Source organism: Equus asinus, chromosome 20 (assembly GCF_041296235.1).
Source record: "Equus asinus isolate D_3611 breed Donkey chromosome 20, EquAss-T2T_v2, whole genome shotgun sequence".
NCBI classification, from domain to species: domain Eukaryota; kingdom Metazoa; phylum Chordata; class Mammalia; order Perissodactyla; family Equidae; genus Equus; species Equus asinus.
This window is the reverse complement of record NC_091809.1, coordinates 54882165-54905914: the sequence shown is the minus strand read 5'-3', so window position 1 is coordinate 54905914 and position 23750 is coordinate 54882165. Positions and strand designations below refer to the sequence as shown.

The following is a 23750-nucleotide window of genomic DNA, read 5'->3' as shown; positions in this document are numbered from 1 at the left end:
GAGTAGCAACATGTATTTACTCATCAAAGTTCAGCGTATTTGTCCAGTTCAGCACTTCATCCACTTCCCATTCCATCACGGAATCTATTCCACCATCTTCGATAGCTCTTATCAGCCCTTTCGTTGCTGTGTGAATTAAACCTAGAGTTTCACGATTTGTTGACTTAGCCTCCAGGCTTCCTGCGTGGTACCTAAATACGAGAAAGGAAAGGAGACATAAATCTTTTGGAACAGGTGATTACTGGTAGATGCAGTTAATATATATAGTTGCTGTGAAACTAGTTATATACTAAACCAAGTTTTTATCCTATCTAACCCAAATACATCTACACCAAGTTCTATGTGATAGGATCTTTTGGAAAAAATAAAGCAACTTAATCAACCACATTAACCAGAGAAGCCTCACTTCAAAATCACCTCTCAATAAGTTATATTTTTATGATACCAAGAAAAACTAAGTTATGAAATCACTGAATCATAGAATTATAGAGCCAAAGGATGTTGAATATAACTAGCCCACTCATTTTATAGGTAGGGAAAGAAATCCTGGAAGAGTTGAGTAACTTTTACAAGGTCATGTGGCTAATGGCAGGTACAAAGAGGGAAGGAAAGGGGGAAAAGGAAAGAGAAGAAGAGGTAAAGGGGAAGAGAAACAATAACATCTTTTTTTGTGTCAGGTACTTTTCATATATTATCTTGTTTAATTCTTTAAAAAGACACAGCCATTTGTGACAGCTATTTTTATTCCCATTTTATGGATGAGAAAATTGAGACTTAGAGAAGTAAAGAAATTTTTCAAGATCACGTATGTAGTAAATATATATCAGAGCCAGTATTCAAATCTGACTCCAAGTCCAGACTCCTTTGGCAGCAGTATTCTATCTTATATTAGTCTGAACACATAAATTAATGCATCCACTGAACATGAGCTGAGTAGAGAGAATTAGTAGTCTTTACCAAGAATATTAGAACATAGCAATCTTTTTTTTTTGGTTTTCTTATTCAGGTCTACATTGGTATTCCATTTTAAAGGTTAACCTATTCTGACATTGAATTCCTTTATTAATTTGACACTCATTTATTAGGAAGCGGCACAGTAGTGGTGTAGAAATGGGACTCTGGTATCAAACCATCTGGCTTTGAATCTTGCTTCTGTCATTTACTAGCTATATAACCTTTGCCAAATAACCTAGCCTTTCTGGGCCTCTGTGTCCTCTTCCTTAAAATGGTAATCATGATACTACCTCCTCCTAGCACTCTTGAGAGGTTTAGAAGTATAAATCCCTGTAGAGCGTTCAGAACAATGACTCGCACACAGTAAGCATTCAACAAAAGAAGGCTTACACAATCCAGGGGGGCAAGGGATATGACAGTGAACAAGATATGTCCCTGTTCTCATGAAGTGTCTGCTTTGTCAGACTTTAAATCGATAACGATGCATGAGAGCTAATGCATTTTATAGAAGCTGGAGATGCCTCTTCACAATTGTTGTTTAGTAAGAGCACAAATTCTAAGAAAGTATGATTTTACAATTTTTCTATAGTTCTTAATTCACATACTCATTCATTTAATACATGTTTATTGTGTGTCCATTGTCTGCAAAGCATTGTGTAAGGTAAAATTCCTTCATGGAACTCTCAATCTTTGACTCTATACTCTATTCCCTGAACATAACAGGCACTCAATAAAGATGTATTAGATGAATGAATGAATGAATGATGGTACCCACTGGCCCAGATTTATTAACTAATGCTCACACCATAGCAAAAATGTATTTAGAAATCAGTGACTTCTGGGAGGCAGGGGATGAATGCATTTTTTTTTTTTTATGAGTTCCTCCATGTTTTACTTTCCAAAATATACAAACACTTAAGATTAGATTGGGAGACCTGGATGATATTCCTTTTTCCTTTTACAACAGTGATATATAACAATTCAGATATCTATTTTTGCTCTCATACTTTGTTTTTAAAGAGAATTATAATACTTATTTCAATAACTTAATTGTTTTGAACTCTCTACAAATTAGTCACTATTTATAGTTAAGTAGGCCATATTAGTCATAAAACAACAACAGGTTAGCAAGTAGGAACAGAATTTCAAATACAATAGTGATCAGAACTGAGGATCACTTTATAATAATCATAACTTATTTTATAAATAAATGAGTGGTATTTTAAAAAGAAAACAAAAACAATATAAAATTTGGCTTTATAGGTAATGTAATATATTCACTTAAAATGATCTCATATTCTTTTTAAACCAGAAAATTTAAAGAGAAAGAACATTACAGAAATGTTTTTCTGAATATCACAACAGGGAGAGAAGTTAAAATACAAAGACCTAGTAAGAATCAAAGTTGAGATTGTAAAGGAGGTCAAGGAGAGTGAAGATCTGCAGGACACACGAAAGAAAGGGAGGTAAGAATCAGAATTCTCTGAGTAAGACAGAGGTGAAAAATATCAAGATTTTGTTGATTTTGTTAACTGTGGATTCTCAGCAGCAGTCAGATGGAAGAGTGTTTAAACACCATTGATGAACAAAGCACACAAAGAAGAATTTCTCATTAATCCCCTGCAACCTTATAAAAATGAAACATTACAATACCCAGTCATAAGGATTCATCATTCATTCATTCAACAAGCAATACATACTCATTAAGCATATACTATGTCTGAGGCTCTGTGTTAATAAATAGAACAAAGTCCCTGTTCTTTAAGGGCTCAAGATCTAGTGGACGTGACAGACATTCAGATAAATTGCAAAAACATGACAACTGAGTATATAAAAGATCTACGGGGGCACATCAAAAGGAAGTGCCTAACTGTGTCTAGGAAGGTTAGGGGAGGCTTCAGAAGGAGATATTTGAGCCAAGTATCAAAAGACAAAAATCTTGTTACCAAGTAGCTGAGCCAGAAAAGAGCAACCTAGGAAAAGGGACTATCATGTGGGATATAGATAACAGGGAGCCCCTAACGTGTTTCAGGTAAGTAAGCGATTTAATTTGTATTTTAGAAACATCACTTGGGTATTTATATAGAGATGGCGAAGAGATCAGAGACAAAGAGACCAATTAGAAGGATTCCACAAATGTAGTAGAGATAAGCACGATGAGATGCTGCAATGAGGAGTGAGAGAAATGTCACATTTGGGAGATACTTTGGAAGCAGAATTCATAGAACCAGATAAGAGATTACACACAGGAGCTTATGAAAGGTAAGTAGTCTAGGATAACCTCTACACTTCTGGCTTGGATGACTGGGCAAATGATGGTTTCATAAACTGAGGCCAGGAGGAATACTGAAAAGAATCAACTTTTGTGATAGGGAAGATAAGAAATTCAGTTTTGGACCTGTTGAGTTTGAGATGGAAATGTCCATATAATTAGAAATACAGAGCTCAGTTACGGAAGAGGATTATTTTGAGAGTAAATAAACATAGGGAAGAAAATAGAAGATTATTATTCACGTGCACTGGCTTATCACCACTTGTCTCCCAGTTGGTGCTGTGCCTGAGCTTCAGCAAGTCATACCACCATTCTGTCAAAGCCAGCTGTTTCCACTGTTGACACATATGGTGAGCGAATTTTGTTGTTCTGAGCCTATTACCATACTTCCTCTGCTGTAAAGGGGTCCCCTCGTTAGGGGCAACGTTGTATGGAATAAAATGATGATGGCTAAGGCATTCTGCAATGAATGGTATTGCTGAAAGAAGTAATACAGGCAGAGAAATAAAATACATATGCAGAATACTTGTTTATCACTGTGAAGACTAAGAGATGCCTCCTCTATTATGGGAAGGGTCCAAAATAATCAGCTTGCCACCAGGTAGCCAGCATATCCCATTACTAGGGGCAAAGCAATGACCTTTGCTATACAGTTAGCTGTGTACTCTGCTATCCAGTAACCATGACCACTTTGTGCATAGCTCCACTGAGCGACCACTGAGGTGACCGGGGGAAAAAAGTTGACATTCACAGAATGGATCATCCTGTCCATCTGATTACTGAGAACTTTCTGCCTCATATAAAGCCCTTTGCAGGGCATTCAGGAGGACATAAATATAACTCTGTGCCCATTCGGAGTATACCTCTCCCCAGACCTAATCACCAATTTTCCTATTTAATTCTTTCCAAGTCCCTGATTAGCTGAACCTATTAGCTACTGCCCACACTCGTAAAGATCCATATCTCAAGCTATTTCCCTTCCTATATGAAGTGGAAAACCAGATGTACCACATCCAGTTGTGCTCACTGGGAGGATATACTTTGTCCATTCTCTGGGCCAATTGAGAGATTGTAATCTAGTGACTCCATTTTTGGATGGTGCCAGCATTCTGTGCAAATCCATGGTGCGTTAGACCCAATATATTCTCCCTCTGTTAACTTGTCAAAGGGGACTCCCTATGAAGCCAAAAGTATGGAGATGAAGAGTAGCCAATGCAGCACAAGTAGGAGTTGAAGGAGTCTGAGCCACCTGCTTGTGCAGCTTACCCTGGCCTTCTGGACCTTCTCAGACCCACTCTCATATATTCCACATCTATTTTATATTGAAATGATGCATCCAATACTGTTGGGACTGCTGGGCCATAAAGTCCAAGTGGCAGAGCAACTTGACCACATGTGGACCTACTACCATGTTCTTTCTCATACCATGTATAACTTGAGCCTGGTAGCCTTATTAGATTACCTAATAAATGGGTTTGAGCAGCATGCCCAAATGTGGCATATTTTACCTCCCAAATCCAGAAAGCCCTCTAAGTATTGTGTGTCTTCAACTTAGATGATGCAAGGTACGGCAACTTATCTCTCACTTTAGAAAAGAGATCCCAAAATGTCTGTAAGCTTTACTATGTGGCAGACACAACATTTTGCAGTTTATCTCCCTCCTTCTGGTGTGCATTTGGCCTATTAAGTTATCCAGGGAGTAGTTCTTTTCTGCTCACCGCATGTGATAGTATAAATAAGGTAACCAATATAATGGAAAGGCATGATGTTTTGTGGGAATTGAGATGTGCAAACCTCCAGGACAAGAGCAGGACAGCTGACATAGCTCTGAGAGTAAGATGTAAAGATACACTCTATTCTTTCCAGGTAAATGCAAACTGCTTCTCTTTTTGCCTATTGACTGAGATGAGAAAGAACACATTTGCCAGGTTGATAGCAGCATATCAGGTGCCAGGGGCTGTGGTGATTTTCTCCATTAAAGAAACCACATCTGGAAGCTTAGCTACAATTTGTGTCACCACCTGAACTCTACCATTTCAAAGTTCCATTATTCCCAGTGAACTACAGGAGCCAATTCCATCACAGCTTTCCCTACTGTCATTTCCAGATTATAAAGGACCGCCACTACAGTTTGTTGAGAACTCTGCTGCTCTCCTTTCATTTTTTTTTTTAAGATTTCATTATTTTTATTTTTTATTTTTCCTTCTTCTCCCCAAAGCCCCGAAGTACATGGTTATATATTTTAGTTGTGGGTCCTTCTAGTTGTGGCATGTGGGATGCCGCCTCAGCATGGCTTGATGAGTGGTGCTACGTCCACGCCCAGGATCTGAACCAGCAAAACCCTGGGCTGCCGAAGCAGAGCAGGTAAACTTAACCACTCGGCCCCTCCCCTTATTTCTTAATGACTCGATCGTCTGAGGACTCCTAGGGTGACAGCCAGTGGGTGGTTGAGTAGATGCACGTAATTTGAACAAACATAGGCATTCCCCTGAACCTTTAGAAATACTTTTTCTACACTATATTAGAGAAATTCAGGCATTTTGTAACTGTAGAGTTTGGGTTGAGTTCAGGCTTTAATTAGCTAACCCAGGAGACTATTAACACCATTTTTGGCTACTTAAGTTAACACATTAAATTCATAATCCCAGATGAGTGTGGCCATATCAATAAGTTCAGCCCAATCAACTCTTGATCTGACAACCTTAGAATCCACTCTCACACATGTTCCTGAGGCTCCTGTCAATATAGATTGGTAAGTTCTTGTAATTCTTTTGGTTTATAAGCCATCTCCTCCTACAGACCTTGTACTTCTCTGGCTGGCTGTTCTGAAATATAACTCTCATTGTGGGCTGAAGGCAATGAGAAATGGTTGTGGGGGAATCCTAAGGAGAATCCGAATAAGCGCATGAGGCAACTGCAGCAGGTGCAGTCATTGCAGAGCTTTTATGCAGCGAAAGACCAGCTCCCTCAAAGTGAGGAGGCAGGGTTTCCTCTATCAACAGGGGAGTTTGAAGGTTTAATGTCCTCCGCCTTGTCCATGTCTGCCCAAACGGCCCCATTCCAGGTCTCAGGGTTCAACTTCTTCCTCACTAGTGCCCTTAACTTAGTGCACAAGACCTGACAAGGTTAAACATTTGGTGGCACTGCAGGCACTGTAACCCTGTGACCTTTGCAACTGGGCCCTGCAAGTTGCCCCCAACTCACCCTGCAACTACAGGAGTTAGAGGACTACTTTACGGAGATCCTCTGATCGTTTGCACGTTTTAAAAATGTTTTTTACAACTTTATTGAGGTATAATTAATGTAAAGCCTTTTAACCTGTACAACTTGAAGAGCTGTGACATAAATATACACCTGTGAATCCATCGCTACAACAAAACAATGAGCACATCCATCACCCCCCAAAGATCCTTGTGTGCCTCAGTAATCCTCTGCCTCCTTCCCCTCACCCTCATCTCCAGACAACTACTGATCTGCTTTGCATCACTCTCGATTTGTTTGTATTTTCTAGAATTTTATATAAATGGAATCATACAGTATGTACTCCTTCTGACTGATCTCTTTCATTCAGCATCATTATTTTGAGATTCATTCATGTTGTTATGTATATCAATAGTTCATTCCTTTGTGTCGCTGAATAGTACATCACAATTTGTTTATCTATTATCATTTGGATTGATAGATATTTGGGTTGTTTCTGATTTTTGGCTATTATAAATAGGCTGCTATGAACATTCATATACAATCTTACTGTGGATATATGTTTTTATTTCTCTTGGGTAAATATCTAGGAGTGGAAGCTGGGTTGAATGGCAGGTGTATGTTAACTTGTAAGAAAACTGCCAAACTGTTTTCCAAAGTGGATGTACCAGTTTGCATTTGCTCCATGTCTGTGCCAACAATTAATATGACAGACTATTTAGCCATTCTAGTGGGTATGTAGTGGTATATCATTATGGTTTTGGTTTACACTTCCCTAATGACTAATGATGATAGCCCCTAGTTCATTTGTGCTTATTTACTATCCATCTGTCTTCATTGGTAGAGTGTTCAAATTTTTTGCCCATTTTTACGTTAGGTTGTCTTCATGTTGAGTTTTGAGAGGTTTTTTTTTTTTTTTTACATATTCTAGATACAAGACTTTTATCATATATATATATATATATATATATATATATATATATTGCAAATGTTTTCTCCTGTCTATGGCTTGCTTTTTTGTTTTTGTAACAGTGATGAAGTGCAATTTAACAATTTTTTCTTTTGTATTTCATGCCTTATGTGTCCTATTTAAGAAATCTTTGCCAGAACCAACTTACTAAGATTCTTTTGCTTACTTTTATATATTTAAGGGTTTCAGTTCTTAGATTTAGATCTATGATCTCTTTAGAGTTAATTATATATATAGCGCCTTTGCTAGGTTTATTTTTCCACATTTGACAATTCAATTTGTTGAAAAGAATGTACTTTTCCAATTACATTGCCTTGGTACCTATATTAAAACTCAATGAACAATATATGTGTGGGTCTATTTCTCAGCTTTCTATTCTGTTCCATTGATCTATATGTCTGTCTTTATGCAACACCACAATGTCTTGATTACAGTAGCTTTATAATAAGTCTTGAAATCAAGCAGTGTTAGTTCTCTAAATTTTATTTTTCCAAAATTATTTTGTCTATTCCAGTTCTTTTGCATTTCCATATAAATTTTCAAATCAACTTGTTGGTTTTTACAAAGAAAACCTGCTGGAACTTTTGATTGTGATTGCATAGAATGTATAGATTAATTTGGACACAATTTCCATCTTAACAATATTGAGTCTTGTGATCCATGAATACCTTAAATCTCTTCATTTAAGTTTTCTCAGTAATGTTTAATAGTTTTCAGTGTACAGGTCATGCAAATTTTTTCTTCAATTTATGCCTAGATACTTCATATTTTCTGATGCTACTGTAAGTGGTATTTTTTAAAACTTCAATTTCCAATTATTTGTTGTTAGAATCTGGCAATATAATTGGTTTCTGTATCTCACAACCTTGATAAATTCACTTATTAGTTCCAGTAACTTTTTTATGGATTCCTTAGGATTTCGTACCTGGACAATCATGTCAATTGTGAAGAAAGACTGTTTTAGTTCTTCCTTTCCAATCTCAGTGTCTTTCCCCACCCTGCTTTCTTGCCTTATTGCACTAAGACCTCCAGTGCAATGCTGTAAAGAAGTGGTGAGAGCAGACATCCTTGCCTTGTTCCTGATCTTAAAGAGAAAACATTGTCTTTCACTATTAAGCATAACGTTAGCTATAGGTTTTTCATAGAAGCTCTTCATCAGGCTGAGGAGGTTCTCTTCTATTCCTAGTTTGCCAAGAGTTTTTATTATGAATGGTTGTTGGATTATTTGTAAGTAATTTTCTGCATCTATTGAGATGATTATATACAATTTTCTTTTTAAGTTAATACGGTGAATTGCATTGATTGATTTCTAAATGTTAAGCCAACCTTTTATTCCTGGGATAAACTCCATTTGTTTATGATGGTATTTATTATTCTATATCTATGTTTATGCGAGATATTGATTGCTATTTTCTTGTAATATCTTTTTTTCTTATCCTATTTCTGGAAATATTTGTATAGAATTTTTATGATGTCTTTCTTAAATGCCTGCTAGAATTCACCAGGGAATTCATATGGCCTAGAGCTTTCTTTGCGGGATTTCTTTTAAACTACAAATTCAATTTCTTTAATAGCTATAAGACTATTCATGTTTCTTTTTTGTTTGGTTTTTGAGTGAGCTTTGGTTTATGTCTTTCAACAAATTTTCTATTTCACCTAATTTTTCAAATGTATAGGCATTATGATATATATCTATCTTATCTGTAGGATCTGTAGTGATATCTTTGTTTTCATTTCTGATGCTTCTGATTTGCATGTGTTCTTTGTAAATTTATTTAGAGGCTTATAAATTGTATTGTTCTTTTCAAAGGAAACAAGTTTTGAGATCATTGATTTTCTCTGATGGGTTTCTGTTTGTAATGTCCTTGATTTCTGCTATCTTTATTATTTCCTTCCTTCTATTGCTTTGCTCTTCTTTTACTGGTTCTTATGTTGGAAGCTTAGATCATTGATTTGAGATCTTTTTTAATAAAAGCATTTAATGCTATAAATTTCCCTGTAAGTACTGCTTTATCTGCATCCTCAACATTTGATATGCTGTATTTTCATTTTCATTAAATCAAAAATATTTTCAAATATCCCTTGTGACTTCTTTGACTCATGGGTTATTTAGAGGTATGCTATTTAGTATCCAAATATTTGGACGTTTTCCAGAAATTTTTCTATTATTAATTCTATTCTGTTTTTAATTTATTTTTAATTCTGTTGTGATCACAGAACTTCCTTTGTATGATTTTAATTTTTTTAAATTTGTGGATGTTTGTTTTATGGCCCAGAATACAGTGTATCTTGGTGAATGTTTCATGTGCACTTGAAGAGAATGTGTTATCTGTTGTTGGGTGCAGTGCTCTGTAAATGCTAATTATGTCAAGTGGGTTGATACTGTTGCTCAAGTCTTCCATATATTTATTAATTATTGTCCACTTGTTATATCAATTACTAACAAAAGGTTTTGGAAATCTCTGATTATAATTTTGGATTTGTCTATTTCTCCTCTCAGTACTATAACTTTTTGTTTCATGTATTTTGATACTCTGTTATTACATAAACAATCATTTAAGATTGTTACGTCCTCTTGATGAATTTACCCCTTATTATTTTAAGTGATCCCTTTTATCTCTGGAAATATACTTTGCTCTGAAATCTACTTTGATATTAATGTAGTCACTCTTTGTTTTGATTACTGTTAGCATGATTCTTTCCATGCTTTTACTTCTTTTTTTAAACATTTGTTGTTGTTGTTGTTGAGGAGGATTCACCCTGAGATAACATCTGTGCCAGTCTTCCTCTGTTTTGTATGTGGGTCACTGCCACAGCATGGATGACAAGTGGTGTAGGTCTGCACCTGAGATCCAAGCCCATGAACCCAGGCTGCCAAAGTGGAGTGCTCCAAGCTTAACCACTATGCCATGGGGCTGGCTCCCATGCTTTTACTTTTAATCTATTTGTGCTTTCCCTTTAAAGTTAGTTCTTGTAGACACCATACAGTTGGGTCTTGCTTTCTTATCCAGTCTATCAATCTCTGCCTTTATTTGGGGTGATTAGACCATTTACATTTGATATGATTATTGGTATGGTTGATTTTAATCTACATAATGCTATTTGTTTTCTATTTGTCCTGTCTTTCCTTGTTTACTTTCCTCTTTTTCAGCCTTCTCTTAGATTGATTGTTTTTATGATTCTATTTTATCTCCATTATCAGTTTATTAGGTTTACAGTTTTGTTATGTTTATTGTTGATATTATGCTTGTTTGGGGATTTTTAGTACACATCTTTAACTATCATGGCCTACCTTTAAGCAATATTTCACGTGTTGTATAAGGACCTTCCAGCAGTATACTTCCATTTCATCTCTCTCAACCTTTGTGATATTATTATCATACATCTTACTTCTGCACCATTATAACTTTATAAATGCCACGATACACTGTCATTGTTTCTGCTTTAAATAGTAGATCACCTTTAAAAAATTTTTTTTGAGCTTTATTCAGTAATTGAATCATATGTGTTGATATTATATTATTATTTTTGGAATTATTTACTTGTAATGTCAGAAAAAATAGGCAATTATATTTTGTTTGAAATGAAGTTTTCAACATAAGAGAAAAAGAGTACAATTGTGGAATCAAGAATTTAAGTAGAACTTTATTGGCAATATCAATATTAACTCATTCCTTTAGAATAAAACATTTGAATACCTAGCTTTTTAAAAATCGTGGTAAAAAACATGTAACATAAAATTTACCAGGGCCAGCCCTGTGGCCAAATGGTTAAGTTCATGTGCTCTGCTTCGGTGGCCCAGGGTTTCGCAGGTTCGGATCATGCGGACATGGCACCACTCATCAGGCCACAATGAGGTGGCATTCCATGTGCCACAACTAGAGGGACCCACAACTAAAATATACAACTATGTACTGGGGGGATTTGGGGAGAAAAAGCAGGGAAAAAAAATTTTACCATCTTAACTATTTTTAAATGTACAGTTTAGTAGTTACTTAATTACCTCTTGAAGATATTTAAATAGTAAGAAGAAACATCCTTTATATTTACTTATAATAGTCCATTTTCGGTGTTCTTCATTCCTTGTATGGATCCAGATTTTTACATAGAATCATTTTTCTTCTGCCTGAGGAATTTCTTTAACATTTCTTGTAGTCCATTCATGATGAGAGAACTTAGCTTTCGTTTGTCTGAAAAGTTTTTCATTCATCTTCATTTTTAAAAGATATTTTTGGTGGATCTGTTGCTATTAATTTTCTTTTCATATGAGATCTATTTTCCTGTTTCTTTATATCCCTGGTAATTGATTACTATATAGTATACATTGTGAATTTTATATGATTTTAGGTACTGGAGTTTTTTATATTCCTTTAAATATTTTGGGGCTTTTTTCTGGTATGCAGTCAAGTAAACCTGGAAACAATTCGATTTTTTCAGACTTGCTTTTAACATTCGTTAGATAGGTCCAGAATAACTTTTAGTGTAATCCACATAGGTCAGTCTCTTAGGGCAGAAAGAAGGGTTGAGAAGGGTATAGAATGGGTCCAAAGGGCCAAATGAAAGTTATCTGATATATAAGAGTATATGCTTATTTTCATATCTGATGTTCCAATAGATTGTAATTTCCTCAGGGTCAAAGACAACATGTCTTTTCCCAGTAATATCCTGGAGACTAACAGTTTTGGCACATAGTAGGCACTTATGTTTTCTTGTTTGCTTTCTCAGTATTTTAAAAAATATAACTGTAATCTTACATTTTCTTTTTAAAATAACATGTAGTTATTTTATTAATGATAGCAATTTTTTTAAAAAACTTAAAATACTGGATACTTCATTAGTAAGTCTAAGAATTTCATCAACTTACATTTGCCTCATCCACTCTATTTTTCTAATTTTTCTTTTCTTTTCCATATCTTGCCTTCTCTTCAATTTAGAGAAATGGAATTCACTTTCTTTTTCATCTCCCATCATTACATGTTCAGTAGACATCCAAAACTATTGAGAAATGAAAAATGAATACACAAAATGTTGAAATACTGATTGTGAAGTTGTCTGGCTATAGACAGGAACTTTTGTGTGTTCAGTAGGCATATGACACGATAGAAATAGAGGAGAGGACAGACCCTTTTAAGGCATTTCTAATTAAGTTATGGGTGAGTAGTGATGGGTGACCTTCAGAGGCACACACCACAGGAAGACTGATAAAGTACTAGTGTACTGAGATACTTAATAAGTATTCTTAATAATGTATAACGAATGAATTATGAATGAATTATTAATAATGAATGAATAATAAATGAAGAAATTAACGGACATATTCTAAGAGTGTTTTAAGAACAGACTTGACCTACTCTTGACTTTTGAAGACTTTAATCCTCAAGGAGTATAGGTACCCTCCAAGAACATGGAATTCTCACCATTATGCCCCAAGAGTTCATGCTTTCCCCTGTATGACATTTTATCCTACCTGGTTGCCTATTTTCCTGCTTCCAATTCATTCCTCCTCCCCCACCACATACACATTAAATAACAAGGAGGAGAGTTTGCTATCCCCCACAACACTCTGTATTTGCCCCAATTAAAGCACATATTTATTGCACTGCACTGAAATATCCTGTTTACTTGACTGTCTCCCTAATTAAAAGGCAAACTACTTGAGAGGAAGGACTCTTCCTATTTACCACTGTATCCCTAGCATATAGTACAATGCCTGACACATGGTTGATATGCAATAAAGTTTGTTGAATGAATGAATGAATGAATTCACACCTTGATCATTTTCACCTTTCATATTTAGTATATTCAACAGCCCACAATCTACAATCTGTATACCAGAGATGGAGGATTTGAAGGAAGACACTTGAGGTCTATAAACAGACATCTAGGGCTATAGAATGAGATCATGTTAACCTATAAAGTATAACTTACAAATATGCTTAGGCAGAAATTATCTCCACAAAAAGGAGATTAATGGACACCAATGGGTGTCCATAGAAAAGTCCCCATATCACATATATGCATTAGAACTATGTATGTTTAAAAATCATTCTGTCAATTCATATGAGTACATGTTAAATTCCCCAACACCATGAAAATCCAAATGATTTCCCATTAGCCTTTGCTGTTACCAGCTCTATATAAAAGAAAATATCTTATTATTCTCAAGACCTCCCACCTCTAGTCCAAGGATTAATGTAGAGTCAACAACAGCTTCAAATTTGCTTTGTTATAAAGATGGTAAATTGCTGATACTAGAGAGTATCTAAAGATGGCCTAGATCAAAGCTGATTACTAAAAGTAGAAGCAAATATAAGGAAAAAAAGACATATTGCGGTATCCTGAAGTATAATTAGTAACCCCAGAGTAGTTAACTTAAGCAATTATCAGCCAAATTGCTAAGATTTATTATTTAAAAACGTTTTTTAAAATTAATTTTCAAAAAGACAAGTGGGTTTCTAAATATATAAAATTCAAAATTAGCAATATTTGTCTTTTCTTACTCTATCAGAAACAGGCCTCCAGCCATTGTTCTCTGTACGACGATACCAGCCACTTTGATCCTCTTCCTGAGGATTATTGCTTTTAATATGAGATGTATGTTTTACTGGAAGTTTTGTGTAATCTCTGGGGCTATTAGCACATAGATCTTCAATATGTCTGTGAGTGAAAATTTTATAATATATTTCAGGTGGAAATTTAACCTGTAGATGGAAAAGTTCAAAAGACATTTGTAATCTAATTATAAAAATGGTTTACATTTAAAAAAATATATCTTTTAAATTACATATAAATATGGCTTAAAACTAATAAATAAGAATTCATCCATACTTACACCACCTAGCCTGAATCGTACATGAATGCCAGCAGCAGCATCTAGAAGCTCTGCCTATAAAAAATATATATTACTAAACATATATTACTCTTCAACATTCTGTATATATCAGTTCACTAATTCTCACTGTATCACGTTAAAACAGTTGCTGAATATTGGTTTTTTATGAAATAGGTCAAGAGAATAAATCTCAATTTTAAATTAGAAAATATTTTAAGATTTAATTTCTTATGGACATTCAATAAGTAAAATATCTTACATGATAACTGGAAAAACGATACCAAACTATGTTTCCTTTCTATGCAATATATTATAAAAGCCAAGTGATTTGTTAGTCATAAAGCAAAAGTTTAAATAAATCCTCAAAGAATGACATACATATTAAACTCTATCTTACAGGTAAATTCAGAGAAAAAAATTGTGACTGGTCAATCTGAATTTGACACCTGATGACCTTTCCTAACTAGCTTTTATTAATCAAAAATCCATGTTTAAATGTTGTAGGAATTGTATATAATTGGTCTTCTAAATTTTAGTGCCCTGCATCAAATAGAAAGTAGAGAAAAAATTGTTGGTCCTCTATCAGAAGACAGTTCAACTTTGTCTCCTGATGATAAGAAAATATATTTTATCCTAAATTGTTCAGTTGATAAAACCTGAAGGACAACATTAGTTTTGCACAATCTTCTTCTGAATAAAAATAATATATATACTATATATAAATTATACATACAAAATATATATAGTATATATACATATATATACACACATACATACATATATAGGGTCATAGTTCAAATATAAAAAATTTTTTATAACAGGATCTCAAACAATATATTTATAAAATTCATTATAAATATATACTTTATATATAATATATACTTTATATATATAAAATTCATAAACTATATATACTTTTTTCCCACTAAAATAGACAAATATTAAGTGTATAGCTCCATGAATTTTTACCCTTCCTCTTTTAGTCAGTTCGGGTGAGGGGCTGATCACATCAATCCAGTCAGAAGATTGAGCTGGGTCAAATGTGGATTGCAGTTTTAGTAATCCATACTTGGTTTGTCCGCTTCTAGTTTTTCCCTGTTTCTCAAATGTGGTCCTGACAGGTCTCTATCTCCTTAACCATGAAAGACTGTGGGAGATTCAGTTACACTCTTTGGAAGATTTGAGCTTAATTCTTTATCCTCCTACCACCTGCAGACTCAAATGGGGGTAGGGGGAAGGCTGTGTGTTTGAGGCAGGTCCCTTTCCTCTACAATGACTTTGTCTCCTAAGCTCAGGAGAGATTATGGGAGATTTCATTTACTAGAACAATATTATTTAAAGTGGACTTAGTTGTAAATGTTCACTGAAAACTCTAGGGCAACCAAAAAAGAAAAAAGAAGTATAATTGATATTATAAGAAAGAGGAAAGAACGGAAAGAAAATGTAATCATATAAAATGCTCAATTAAAACCAGAGAAGGCAGAAAAAGAGTACAAGACAAAAAAAGAAACAAAGAATAAGGGTAACAAATAGGAAATGGTAACAAATATGGTAGATATCAATCAAACTATATCAATAATCACTTTAAATGTCAATGGTCTAAATATACTAATTAAAAGGCAGAGATTGTCAGAGTGGATTAAAAAATAAGACCTAGCTATTATGTCATCTACAAAAAACCTACTTTGAATATAAAGACACATAGGTTAAAAGCAAAGGAATGAAAAAAGATATAACATATTAACTAACACTAATCAAATGAAAATGAAAAAAGATATAGCATATTACCTAACGCTAATCAAATGAAAATTGAGCAGCTATATTAACTTCAGACAAAGCTGAATTCAGAGCAAGGAAAATTATCAAGGAAAAAGAGAAGACTTACGTGATGATAAAGTGGTCAATTCCCTAAGAAGACATAATAATCCCTAATATGTATATATCTAACAACAGAGCATCAAAATATGTAAGGTAAAAACTTATAGAACTGCAAGAAGAACTAGATGAATCCATTATTATAGTTAGAAACATCAACACCCCTCTATCAGGAATTGACAGATTCAACAGACAGAAAACCAATAAAGCCATAATTAAACTGAACAGCTTCATCAATCAACTCAATCTAATTAACATTTATAGAACACTTCATCCAACAATAGCAGAATGTACAGTCTTGTCCTACTTACACTGAACATTTACCAAGATAGAACATGTGCTGGGCAATAAAATACACCTTAACAAATGCAAAGGAATAGAAATCATACAAAGTATAGTCTCAGACCCCAATGGAATTAAAATAGAAATCAGTTACAGAAGGATAGTTGGAAAGCCCCAAAACCTGGAAATTAAACAACACATTTCTAAATAACAAATGGGTCAAATAAGAAGTCTCAAGAGAAATTTAAAAATATTTTTAACTAAACAAAAATGAAAATACAACTTATCAAAATTTGTGAGATGCAGCAAAAATAGTGCTTAGAGGAAAATTTATAGCATTGAATGCATATATTAGAAAGATATGAAATCAATAATCTAAGCTTTCACCTTAAGAAACTAGGAAAAGAAAAACAAATTAAATCCAAAGTAAGCAGAAGAAAAGAAATAATAAAACATTAGAACAGAACTCACAGAAATTGAAAACAGGAAATTAAAAGGGAAAAATCAAAGAAAGCAAAAGCTGGTTGTCTGAAAAGATCAATAAAATCAAGAAGCTTTCTGGCTAGGCTAACTGAGAAAAAAAGAGAGAAGACACAAATGACTAATATCAGAAATGAAAGAGGTGCCATTACTACTGATTCCATGGACACTAAAAGGAAAATAAACAAATATTACGAAGAACTCTATGCCCACAAATTTGATAACCTATATGAAATGGATCAACTCCTTGAAAGCTACAACTTGCCAAAACTCACACAAGTTAAAACAGACAATCTGAATAGGCCAATATCTATTAAGGAAATTGAATCCATAATTAACCTTTCAAACCAGAAAGAGCCAGGCCCATATGAGTTCACTGGGGAATTCTACCAAACATTAAAGGAAGAAATTACACTAATTCAATCTCTTCCAGGAAAGAAAAGCAAAGGGAATACTTCCTAACACATTCTGTGATGTCAGCAGTACCCTAATAACAAAACCAGAGACATTACAAGAAAGGAAAACTACAGACCAATATCTCTTAGGCACATGATGCAAAAATTCTCAACAAAATATTAGCAAATCAAATCCAACAAAAAAATTAAAAGGATTATGCACCATGACCAAGTGGGATTCATTCCAGGTAGGCAAGGCCACTATCACATTACATCAATAGGCTAAAGAAGAAAAATCATATGATCACATCAACAGATACAGAAAAAGCATTTAACAAAATCCAACATCCATTCATGATAAAAAACTTTGGCATATTAGGAATAGAGGGGAACTTTCTCAGCTTGATAAAGAACATCTACAATAAACCTACAGCTAACATCATTCTTATTGGTGAGAAGCGAGATGCTTTCTTGCTAAGATCAGGAACAAGGCAAAGATGGCACTTCACCATTCCTATTCAACATCATATTGGAAATCCTAGCTAATACAACGAGAAAAGAAAAGAAAGGGTATAAAAATTGAGAAGGAAAAAAACCTGTCTTTGTTCAGACAACATGATAGTCTATATGAAATATCCCAACCAATCAACAAAAAGACTCCTGGAACTAATAAGAAATTATAAAAACATTGGAGGATACAATGTTAACGTACAAAAGTCAATTGCTTTCGTATATACCAGCAATGAAAAATTAGAGTTTGAAATTAAAAATACAATGCCTTTTACTTAGCCCTCCCCCCAAAATTGAAATAATTAGGTATAAATCTAACAAAATATGTAAAAATCTACATGAGGAAAAGTACAACACTGTGATGAAAGAAATAAAAGCAGATCTAAATAAAAGGAGAGATATTTTATGTACCTGGGCAGGAAGACTCAATGCTGTCACGATGTCCATTCTTCCCAACTTGATCTTTAGATTCAATGCAATCCCAATGAAAATTCCTGCAACTTATTTTGTGGATATGGACAAATCAATTCTAAATTTTATATGGAAAGGCAAAAGACATAATATAACCAATACAGTATTGAAGGAGAAGAACAAACTTGGTGGATTGACACTACCCAACTTCAAGACTTATTATTAAGCTACAATAATTAAGACAGTGTGATATTGGTGAAAGAATAGATAAATAGATCAATGGAACAGAAGAGAGAGCCTGGAAATAACCCCACATAAATATAGGCAACTTATCTGTGACAAAGGAGCAAAGGCAATTCAATGGAGAAGGCATAGTCTTCAACAAATAGTGTTGGAACAACTGGACATCCACAGGCAAAATTCTTAAAAAGATGAATCTAGACACAGACCTTACATTTTTTACAAAAATTAACTGAAAATTGATAATGGACCTAAATGCAAAATGCAAAACTATAGAACTCCTAGAAGATGACATAGGAGGAAATCTAGGTGACTTTGGGTTTGATGATGACTTTTTAGATACAATGCCAAAAGCATGAACCATGAAAGAAAAATATGATAATATAGATTTCATTAAAATTAATGCTCTGCAAAGGACACAGCTAAGAGAATGAAAAGAGAAGCCTCAGATGGAAAATATCTTTGCAAAACACATATCTGATAGAAGACTAGACTAGTATCCAAAAAGTACGAGGAACTCCTAAAACTCAACAATAAGAAGATGAAAACCTCAATTAAAAAATGGGCAAAGGATCTGAAAAGACACCTCACCAAAGAAGAAATACAGATGGCCAATTAGCATACAAAAAAATGCTCAAAATTATATGTCATTAGGGAATTATAGATTAAAACAATGAGACGCCTCTACACACAGCAAGGATGTGGAACAACAGGAACTCTTGTTCATTGCTGGTGGGAATGCAAAATAGTACAGCTACTTTGGAAGACAGCTTGGCAGTTTCTTACAAAACTAACATACTCTTACCATATGATCCAGCAATAGAGAATTTAAAAGTACAACAGCAAAAGAATATAACTCAGAAGGGGGTAAAAGGATATAAGTGCATTGTCTGGGAAGAGATTAAAATGCCAGTCTTTATATGATTTTCATAAGTCAAATATACAAGTTGCAATCTCTTGTATAAGCATAAAAGAATGAAAATAAGAGGGAGAAATGTAACAATAAAAAATAATCAGTCCAAAAGAAGGCAAGAAAGGATTTTAAAAAAATAGAACATTTGAGACATATAGACAGTAAAGAATAAAAGAGTATATTTAAATATCAAAATATTAGTAATTATATTAAATGTAAATGGAGTAAATGTTCCCAAAAAAGACAAAGAGTATACTACCGGATAAAAAATGTTAACTAACAATACACTGCCTACGAAAGACAGAGCTAAAATACAGAGATTCAGAATGTTGAAAGTAAAATAACAGAAAAGGTGTAGCATGCAAATGATAATGAAAAATAGTTGGTGTGGCTACATTAATATCAGAGACTTTAGACCTTAAAGCAAAGAGTATTGCTAGAGATAAAGGGAGATACTTCATAATGATAAAAGGATCAATTCGCAAGAAAGATATAACACTCCTAAATTGGTATTCAGTTAATAGCATGGTCTCAAAACATATAAATTACCAGGAAAATAGACAAATCTTCAATCATAGTGAAAGATTTTAATACACCTCTCTCAGTAACGGATAGTATAACTAGGGCAAAAATAATCAGTAAGGATATAGAAGATGTGATCAACATAATTGACAAATTTGACCTAACTGCATGAATACAACACTGTGCTCCTCAACAACTGCAGAATACGTGTTCTTTTCAAGTACAGATAAAAATGGACAAAAACTGACAACTAACAGGATTGAAATCACAGTGCAGTTAAGATAAAGGTTGATAACAAAAAGATAACGATAATCCCCAAGTGTTTGGAAATGTAAAAGTACAATTCTAAATAACCAGAAGAAATCAAAATAGAATTTTAAAGTATTTTGAATTGAATTTGATGATGAAAATGACATATCAAAACTTGTACACTGCAGCTAAAACCATGCATAGATAAAAATTTGTAGCCTTACATGCATATACCAGAAGAGGCTGAAAACCAACAAATTCAGCACCCATTTCAAAAAGTTAGAAAAATAACAGTAAATACAATTCAAAGAAAATATAAAGAAGGAAATAATAAACAGCAGAAAATGAAGAAGTAGGAAATGAATGAACAATAGAAAGGTACAACAAAGCTGAAAGTTGATTCTTTGAAAAGATTAATAAAAGTGAGAAATCCCCAGGGCCAGCTCCGTGGCCGAGTGGTTAAGTTCGTGCACTCTGCTGCAGCGGCCCAGGGTTCGCATCCTGGGCGCGGACATGGCACCGCTCATCAGGCCACGTTGAGGTGGCATCCCATATCCCACAACTAGAAGGACCTGCAACTAAGATATACAACTGTCTACAGGGGGTGTTTGGGGAAATAAAGCAGAAAAAAAAGAAAAAAAAGACTGGCAACAGTTGTTAGCCCATGTGCCAATCTTTAAAAAAAAATAAATAAATAAAAAAGAAACTCCAATGAGACTGGTCATCACACCCATATTTATTGCAGTGTTAGTCACAATAGCCAAAATATGGAAACAACCTAAGTGCCCATCAATGGATGAATGGATAAAGAAGATGTGGTGTGTATACACACACACACACACAATGGAATATTATTCAGCCATGAGAAAAGACACCCTGCCATTAGCGACAACATGGATGGACCTGGAGCACATGCTAAGTGAGATAAGTCAGACAGAGAAAGACAAGTACTGTATGATATCACTTATATGCGGAATCTACAAAAAGCTAAACTCATAAAAAAAGAGAGTAAAGGGGCTGGCCCCGTGGCCGAGTGGTTAAGTTCACGCGCTCCACTGCAGGCGGCCCAGTGTTTCGTTAGTTTGAATCCTGGGCGCGGACATGGCACTGCTCATCAAACCATGCTGAGGCAGCGTCCCACATGCCACATCTAGAAGGATCCACAACAAAGAATATACAACCATGTACTGGGGGGCTTTGGGGAGAAAAAGGAAAAAAACTAAAATAAAATCTTTAAAAAAGAGAGTAAAATGGTGGTTATCAGGGGATGGGAGGTAGGAGGATAAGACAGATGTTCTTTAAGGGTACAAACGTGCAATAAGTAAATAAGCCCTAGAGATCTAATGCACAGTATAGAGAATATAGACAACAATACTGTATTATAATCAACAAACCTGATGAGAGATGATAAATAAATAACAAGCAACAGGATATACTGGAGTATATGAGGAAGGCGTTTGGTGTAAAACTAATTCGGCATAAACTTGTTTTTCCAAAAGGGCCCAATGTGGTCATTGAGCATGCACTGTATATCTGCTTTAAGTATTTACTATGTCCCAAAGAACAGAACAATGCCCTTAAAGATAAAGATGTAACTTCTCCTACATCAGCATTTCCTCAAGGATAAGCATCTCTCCCTAAACTAAGGATTGATTGCTGACCTGTTGGGCTCACCTTGTGACTACCCAACTTGAGACCACTGACCTGCTGTGTTCACCAAACTGCTGTGCTGGCAAAGCAATCTTGTGACTATTGTAAAAGAGACATTCCAATCATGTGTGATACATGCTCTTTGACAATATATAACCACTCTGTACACCCCCACTTCTTTGGAGTGCTCCCTTCCTTTGTGAAAGGACTCTCCGGGGCTATATGGTCCTCAGGACAGGCTCATAATAAACTCGCCCAAATTTTGATTTATACATTGGTTATGGATTATTTGCATCAACAGAGACTAGAACTTAATTATTTCAACCACTAAAAAGAAAGAATAATTATATAACGTAATAGAGGTGCTAATTATTGCTACAATGGCAATCATATTACAATATGTAAATGTATCAAATTAACATGTTGTACACCTTAAATTTACACAATGTTGTATGTCAAATATATTTCAATAAAAAATAAGAAATAAGAAACAGAAGACAGAAATAACCAATATCAAGAATGAAATAAAGAGAAACTATTACAGATTCTAAGACATTAGAAGAATCATAAGAGGATATTATGAATCATTTTATGCAAATAAACTTGAAAATTTAGATGAAATGCACAACTTCCTAGGAAAATACAACTAATCAAAACTAGCACAAGAAAAAATACAAAATATGAATAGACCTATAACTATAAACTGAATTTATAATTTAAAGTCTTCCCACAAAGAAAACCTCTGGTACAGATGGCTTCACTGGCAAATCCTTCCAAACATCTAAGGAAGGAATAACATTCAATGTTTAAAAAAAAAAAAAGAAAAGAAACAGAGAAGGAACATTTCCCAACCTGTTTTAGGAAGCCAGCTAAATCTAATAGAGACAGTATGAGAATGTACATGTTCTGCATGAACAAAGTGCAAAAATTTAAGCAAAATATTAGCAAACTAAATTTAGTGATATTTAAAAAGGATAAGACATTATGACTAAAATGTGTGTATTCCAGGAATGCTAAGTAGGTTTAACAGTCAGATAAAAGAAAAATAATTATCTCAAAGTAGGAAAATGTTTCATAAAATTTAATCTCCATTCTTGGACTGAAAGGAAAAAACAAAACTCTTAGCTCCATAAGAAGAGAAGGGAACTTTCTTAGATAAAAGTTTTCTAGTATGACACCCACAGCACACCTCCTACTTGATGAACTATTGAGCCCTTTCCCTTTGAAAGCAGGAATGAGACAGTGGTTACACTTCTATTCACCAATTTACTGAAGGCTCTAGTTAGTGCAGAAGGGCAAGAAAAAGAAAGAAAATGTATAGTGCTTGGAAAGGAAAAAATAAAACTCATTATTTGAGGATGGCATGCTTGTTTATGTAGAAAATCCAGAAGAATCTATGTACAAATTATTAGAATTAATAAATAAGGATAGCAAAGTTTCTGGGAACAAAGCTAATAAACAAAAATTGATTATCTTCCTCTACGCTAGCAACAAAAATTGGAAAATAAAATTTTTCTAATTACCATGTATAGAAGCATGAAAAGCAGGTATAAATCTAACAAAAGATGTGCAAGCACAGGAAACTATGAAGCACTGTTGGGAGAAATTACAGAAGAGCTAAATAATGTTGCAGGGTGGGGTTTCTAAAGAAGGGGTGATGTGAAGTTCAGGTGCCACATGTTTATTAGGGATCAACACCTCTGAAAGGAAGGGGAAAGAAGAGTTTGAACTACAATGCAGGCCCCACAAAGCCTGAGCCAATCTTGCAGGGAGCTCTAGAGTGAATACTGCCCAACAGAGTTGTTCCACCCCAGACTGGTCTTTGTATCCCCCTCCCCTCTCCCACCCCAACACTCACTGCTTGGTCACTGGGTGTGGACTGCCCTAGGGTGAGGCAGTTCTCCCCAGGCAGGGCAGAAACCAAAGATGCTCACAGCCGGAGTCTGTCTGCTGACTGCACTCCTTGCGACTGGGAAGTAAGTCCACTTGTGTTG

At 34.6% G+C, this 23750-nt stretch overlaps 1 protein-coding gene across 1 annotated transcript in view; it reads right to left on the bottom strand.

The window, feature by feature from the left end:
- Nucleotides 1–23750, bottom strand: part of C20H11orf65 (chromosome 20 C11orf65 homolog) — a 76688-nt gene that overhangs the window by 9101 nt on the left and 43837 nt on the right. The window contains exons 5-8 of the mRNA XM_044753396.2: nucleotides 14230–14283; nucleotides 13898–14098; nucleotides 12262–12392; nucleotides 21–191 (exon numbers count right to left, since the gene is read on the bottom strand). Coding sequence (XP_044609331.1) covers nucleotides 21–191; nucleotides 12262–12392; nucleotides 13898–14098; nucleotides 14230–14283 — 557 coding nt within the window. The remainder of the gene's footprint in view (nucleotides 1–20; nucleotides 192–12261; nucleotides 12393–13897; nucleotides 14099–14229; nucleotides 14284–23750) is intronic.